The sequence below is a fragment of the Chaetura pelagica genome, unplaced genomic scaffold (genome assembly GCF_000747805.2).
Source record: "Chaetura pelagica isolate M959 unplaced genomic scaffold, ChaPel_1.0 scaffold17, whole genome shotgun sequence".
Classification (NCBI taxonomy): Eukaryota; Metazoa; Chordata; class Aves; order Apodiformes; family Apodidae; genus Chaetura; species Chaetura pelagica.
In genome coordinates, this window is record NW_009970726.1 from 3248151 (window position 1) to 3255164 (window position 7014).

At 36.8% G+C, this 7014-nt stretch overlaps 1 protein-coding gene across 1 annotated transcript in view; it reads left to right on the forward strand.

Annotated features, from left to right (window-relative positions):
• MYO3A (myosin IIIA) overlaps positions 1-7014 on the forward strand; it is a 119370-nt gene that overhangs the window by 12060 nt on the left and 100296 nt on the right. Inside the window, exons 2-3 of the mRNA XM_010007024.1 lie at positions 2240-2422; positions 6834-6968. Coding sequence (XP_010005326.1) covers positions 2255-2422; positions 6834-6968 — 303 coding nt within the window. The 5' untranslated portion in view covers positions 2240-2254. The remainder of the gene's footprint in view (positions 1-2239; positions 2423-6833; positions 6969-7014) is intronic.

Below are 7014 nucleotides of genomic sequence, written 5' to 3' on the forward strand. Positions count from 1 at the left end.
TCTTCCAACTTCAGCATATCTCCTACTGTAAGCTCCCTGGGTCAGAGCATCTTACTGTATACTTTCGCAGTGTGGGACATAGTAGGCCCTAGATTTTGATGGAAAACTACATATTCTATAGAAGATAGTTTGCATGTAGCCAGGCTCATATAAGATTTGGACATCTCCATTCTTATGAAGGTGCCCATTGATAACTGTCTTACTTTTTCCTCACAAAAAATCAGTAGTTATGGTTTGAGTATCCAGTAAAATTTTAAACAAGTCATTAACCTCAATTCTAAAAATTAAAGCTTAGACAGAGAAATTTAAAAATTCCATCATTGTTGAGTCCCTCAAATCAAGGGATCCTAATCCCTTTATCATTCCCAATTTGCTTATTATTTTTGGTCATCCCAGCTATAAGCTAATTACATATCATTTCAATGTAATTATACATACATGTAGAGGGTACTTACATATCTGTACAGATAATTACATATAAAGTGATTTTAAAAAAACCCAGAGTGATTGTATTTGAGCACTAGTTTGTAGGCAAAAGAAAAACAAAGTTCCAAAAAAAATGTTGGAACTCATTTGTCTTCATTTTCTGGGGAAGAGATGGTTGGCTTTGCCTGGAAGTAGTGAAGCTCCCAAGGTGTGGATAAATACTAAGCATGAGGATGCCTAGGAAAAGACTAATGCCTTAGGGAGAGACTGCAGTCAAATGTCCTGGAGGATTTGTGTCTTTTAAATCCCAGGGGAAGGGCTGGAGGGAGGTGGTGGGCCAATACTGGTTGCAGACCTTGGGAGCTAATCAACCAATAGTAGAATGATGGGAGGAATCCTGAGCCCTTTGTTCCCCAGGTGAGCTTGTATTATTCAGTAGAAAATTAGTCTGAACACACGTGATGTGCCAGTGTGTATATCAGATAACTGGAAGAGCTGGTACAACGTCTGTTTGTGCAGTAGGCCATTGCAGTTGCTGCTAGTTGTTTTAGGTGCTGTATGCTTTGGATATATATGCTGCACATATGGTCGGATAGGCATAGTTATAGGAATAAGCAGATTAATAAAGAAAATATGGTTAGTATGCTGAAAGCCTTGGATGAAAGTGAAACTGAAGCTATTGTCTTTATTACCAAAACAAGTAGTATGGTATCACGGTGCAATTTCTGTCACTCAAGTAATGTAATAGAAAATGCTTTGTGTAGATTTGTGCTGTTGATATAAAAATGTCCAAGAATAATTTATTGATTTTTTTATTATTATTTTTTAATGGGTATGTGAAAATGACTCTCCAAACCTGGCTTATTTGGTACATATTGCACTCAGGAAGGACTTAAGCTTTCAGTAGCTAGCTCATTTCTTTGTTGCTTGCTTACTTAGTAAGGGCTTGAGTCTGTCCTCTTCCCTGCCTTTTCTCTTTTTCAGTCTTGACTCTACAATTAAAAACATAGAAGTGTGATTTTAAACATATTTCTGCTGATCGTTTGGCAGTTCTTAACAGTGGGTAAATGTGGGGTTTATTTTTTAATGTTTTTTGGGGGCACTGTGCTTTGTTTTTACCACTGTAGCTGCTGGAGGCATGTATAAGTGAAATGTATCTATCATTGATCAGCCCATGGGTGTAACCTGGTCAGTGATGGATACAATTGCATCATTGTAAAAGGTGTTTCCTTTACAGTATGTAAAATAGTTATTAATGAATGTACACAAATAAACATGTTTTCTGTGACTAGGAATGCTTGGTCGTTGGAAGACCGTAATATTGTGAAAAGATCTGCCACTTGGATCTGTTTGGCCTTGCGAGGTCTATCTAAAAATTCAAATCAGAATAGGATTAGAAAACTGACTGTTTGCTATAAAGCTTTGAATCAACCTACTGCTACTCTTGAACACGTTTTGTGGTGGTGTTTTTTTTTCCCCTGTTTGCCTGATTCTTGGTAATTAAACCAAATTCTTTTGGATTTTATGAACTTAACTCCCATTCCCCTGCCCCAGAGTCACATTATAGTTTCATTGAAGTGCATGGGAAGGCAGCTGCTGACTTCACCCAAGACTGAAATTACTTCAAATTATTATTTGAACTTCCCTTTATTTGATATGATGTTGACTGCACATGCTTGTCATTAAGCATTTCTTGTTCATTGTGCTTTCAGTTCATGTACACACTACATGCAAAACCATTTCTAGTGTTTGAGACCATTTACAAGTGCTGTTAACCTTTTGTTGAGTGAATACTGAAATCTTTTTTTCTTAGGAACCATCAGTTGAGATGCTTCCATTGACTGGAAAAACAATAATATTTGATAGCTTTCCTGATCCTTCAGATACCTGGGAAATAATTGAAACCATTGGAAAAGGAACATACGGAAAAGTTTTCAAGGTATTAAATAAGAAAAATGGCAGCAAAGCAGCAGTCAAAATTTTGGATCCTGTTCACGTAAGCTATTTAAATTATTTGCTTTGTACTTATTTAATTGTAAGTGAATTTATGTAGTCTTTTTTTCTTTTAATTTTGGTAGATCATTTGCATTAGATGTGATAGGGAGATAAACTGCTTAAATCTGTGATGTATCAGGCTAGCTATCAATTTATTTTTCATATCACAAGTGATTCTGGAAGTGGTTGCATATGATAGAAGTTAGAAGTATACCTAAAATTTGTGTTTCTTTTGCTATACTGTTGTTTATTTCTTACTTTTAGCTGCAGAGCTGATTATTTTCCTTTTCAGTACCATGAGTCCTAGCTTCTGTTTTCTGCTGTTCGTTTGGTTTGGTTTGGTTTTTTTACGTACTAGCCAGTAAGAAAGTTATGTATTTGGAAGTGCTTTAGATAACATTCAGACGTATATTTTAAGTACATGCTTTCAGCTGAGTTATATGCCATGAGTGAAACTGTAAAGATAAAATAGCATACTTTATTGTTATTGTTACTTCTGCATTTTCACAATGTGCCAAAACAGATATCACAGAGGGATCCATCTTTTCAAATAGAAAATACAAAGGCAGTAGCTCCTACACTCAAAGTACCAAGTGACTGAGAGGTCCAATTATGTTGTAAAGTATGTTTTTGTTCTCAATAACTGGTATTTGTTGGTTGTCAGATTAATGCTCAGAGTAGGAAAGAGCATTAGTCTGGTTTGTAGAGGCATATCCCATTAAATTCAGTGGTGCTGCATGTGGCATGGGATTTTTCTGGGTAACAGTAACATGGACCAGGAGCTGTTCGTGTTTGAAGTGGCCTCTTCGAGCTTATCTTCTGCACTCCCAGTATCGGGCTGTGAGGCACCCGATTGCATGACCTCAGAGGGGGAAAGGAAGAGCCAGTTGTGCCATGTGAAAGGCTGCTGGTCTGGAGCTACACAGCCACACAGGGCTCTGTCTGCCTCTGTGTATCACACAAGTTATGGTCAGATTATGAACCCATGGCCCATAAATCCATGAAATGTGTTTGTGAAAGCATAGCATCTCACCTTACCTTTGCTGTCTCTAGCTGAGCTGCTTTTAATTTCAGCATGCTTTTAAAGCAACAAGACTCATCTGAATTCAGTACCACCTACCTCTCCCAAAGTAGACATGGTTCCAAGCCAGGTGATAAAGATCTTGATGAATTCAAACGCATTCGACTCTGTCGATCTGTAAACAAGATTCTCCTGCTTACAATGAAAAGCCAGGACTTTCTTGCAGTTGGTGTTTCCCCAAATGCCTCAATGGCCTGAAATGCTTCAGCTTTCATCTATTTCACAAATGTCTGAGAGTGATTTTTAAATGGCATCTGGCTACAGGCAGGAATTACTGGAGGCCGTGGGGAAGACTTTCCATGTTGAAGTGTTGTAAGAAAAGGGTCAATGATGAAGACAGGAAGAAAGAAGAGGAAGTAAATGTGATAATAGGGGAAAAAAGAAGTAGACTGAGTAGGAAATAAGAGTAGAATATGAAGAATCCAGAAGAAATACAATGAATAAAGATGTGATATAAGAAATTGCAGAAGAGAAGGAGGTATAGCTAATGAAAAGAGACTCATTATTTGGGTAATTATTCCAAAGATGGAAGTCAGTAATGCAGTCAATATCAAAATGCAAGACTCAAGTTTTTTAACTTACTATATTTTAAGAATATTATTCTTCTTTCCCCCTTCCTATTCACAGAGGTCTGGAGTAGCTGCTGTACCTTCATGTTAGCTTTAAAATGGCAATCCTATATTAGAAATAGGGTGAAAGGAATAAAATAGTTCTTCTTGTTTAAACTGAAAGTATTATTAATGGCTGCAGAGGGAGCCATTGCAATGAAGAAAAAAAGTACTTTCTGTGTTTTCTTTAAATTTTACAGGTTTTTTTTGTGTGAAGATGGTTTCAGAATTGTGTCACGTGAGAGGTAGACTGAAAAAAGGGCAGAAGAAATGTGGTTTTATATCAATTGGTTTAATTGGTATTTCCAAATTAAAATGGGAAACTGCTTTATCATGGGTGATGTGAGACTGAAATAAGCATTTAGTGTTTAATCCTTTAGAGCTTTTCTCTATGTTGAATAACATCTCGGATTTTTGAAACTGAAACAGGAAAGGCAAAGTGTTGAAATGAGAATACATGAAGATGAAACTGAGAATGCTCTTAGTCCTCTCAGGGCTATAAATAAATACCATTGTACTTTAGGGCTCTTAGTCAAATTGCCTTATGTCTAACTTCACATGAAAATATTTCCTCTACTGTTTCTAAAAGAGGTATTCCCTTTGGCTATGTTTTATGAAGGTAAATATGTTAAATTAAACCAAATATTTAAAGTTCTCTTCCTTGATAAAATGCAGAGGAAGATTTTTCTTTCTAGTATGCACAGGATTAATGTTCTATTAATTTTGTTCTCTCTCTTTTCATTCCTTCTCCTAATACTAAAAATCTTGTAAAATCTGAGTACCCCTCAGGAAACAAACATCTATTAAATTACAGTAGAGCAGTGAGCTAATTTTCTTCCAGTTTCCCCAAGACAGCCAGGCTATTGTATGTTTTCTGTGTAGTTTTTTGGCTTTCGGTTCTTAATTGTTTTGGTGTGGGGTTTTTTCCTGTTCTTTTTTTTCTTTTCTTTTTTTTTCTTCTTTTTGATCTCCCCTTTTGTTTTTTACCAGATATGTTCTCTCTCTTCAACCCCCCTTATCTTCCACTCCTTTCTTTCCTTCCTCTGCCACCTTCAGTATCTTATTCTTTCTTTCTTCTTTGGTTCCCCCCCTTTTTTTGTGTGTGTGGGTTTGTTTGTTTGGGGGGGGGGGGTTGTGTTGTGTTTTTTTTGTTTTGTTGTTTGTTTGGTTTTTTTAAATTGGCAGTATCCTCTGTTTTGTTTAGGGGAAAATTAACTTATATCTATTTCCTCCTTCTTTTTGAAAAAGGAAAATTTCTGCTGGCTTTGGCTGCTCAAGTAAAAAAAAATTCTTTAAGTTCCTCCTTGTGAGAAGACTTATTCTTTTAATCTCAATATCAAAGTTTAGCAGCCCAAGTCCTGAAGATATTGGTGACAGACAAAGTTCTTTGACACCAGTCAAGAAACAGAAAAAGTCTAATATGAGGAAATTGAATTGAATTTAGCATTGGAGAGACCTCTATAAGAAACAAGTGAGCAGAGTCCTCTTAGGGTCTGATGCCTTTGGTGATGAAAAAAATGAGGAGTGCCATTCATTGGGACTGCAAAGCATCCCTTTTCTCTATCATGGTCACTTCTGTTTGGCAGTGGTGAGACAAGTTTTGTCATGGAGTAGGTGGCTTTCATTGATGTGAAACCCATTCATACGCATATTAGAGTTCATAGGTAGCCTTCCTCTAGAAGTGATTTTTCATGGCTCTGTTTCTCTTTTGGGTGGGTGTAAATAGCAAATTCTATTAAAAATGTTTTAAATCTGGAAACAAGTGTGTTAACAATTTTTTGAGATCTAAACTATGAAGGGAAATTACTTCAGCTATTCTGCCTCTACCTGTGGCTGGGATGGATTGAATGTTTTCTCAGCGTGATTGAAACACAGTCTGGTAGTGTCCATCAATAAGCAGTTCCAGTGCATAAGTGGAAGGGATTACTGTAGTTATCCTGTGGCCACTGTTGCTAGCATCGGTGGTTGGTCTGAAATGGCTTGCACAGCTTCTAGTACATTAGTAAGCAAAACTTGTCCTCATCTCTCACCTCCAAATGGATTTACTTCACTGTGTATGAAATCTGAGGTCTATAATGAAAGGCTGACAAAAAGGCACAACTCTAACAGCTCAGTAAGAGAAGCTGGAGAGCTCATGGGTGTTGCCATTTTCTGTGATTAAAAAAAAAAACAAAACAAACAAAAAACATTCAAAAATTTCCAGATTGTCTTGGGGTTACTATTCCCAGGAAGTGGGATGATAAATGAGTAAGATGTGGCTGCAGTCATACTTGTTTGTGCACAGAGGGACAGAGAGATAATTCCAGCTGCACCCTATCTAGCTGAGGATACCCTTGAGACTAACAAAGTAACATGTGACTTCCCAAAGCATCTGCAATCTCCCCCCAAAACTCACTAGTCTGTAAATACCTACTTGTGGGATTGCACTGGCTTTACTTTGAAATGCTCCTTCTCCATTCTCCTGAGGGCTGCTCTGCCAGACCTGGTGTGCTTGTTAGTTGAAATTGATAAAGACCAAGTAAAAATTCAGATGACTGTTTTGTAATAAGTAGACAGAACCAAGCTTTGTAGTCCTGTGAATGCTTCATTCATGTTCTCTTTGTTTTATACTTTTGCGTTGTTTTAAACTATGTTTGAATAGCCAGAAAACTGTTGTTTTGTTTTTTAAATGGCCATCATTATGTATTTATTAATCACTGTGTATTTCTTGTTTGTGACACTAGGATATTGATGAAGAAATTGAAGCTGAATACAACATTTTGAAAGCTCTCTCTGATCATCCCAATGTAGTAAAATTCTATGGCATGTACTATAAGAAAGATGTGAAAAATGGAGATCAGCTTTGGCTAGTTCTTGAGGTAAATAATTCAGAAAAATAACAGTTTTCTTCCAGTTGGCATTCCT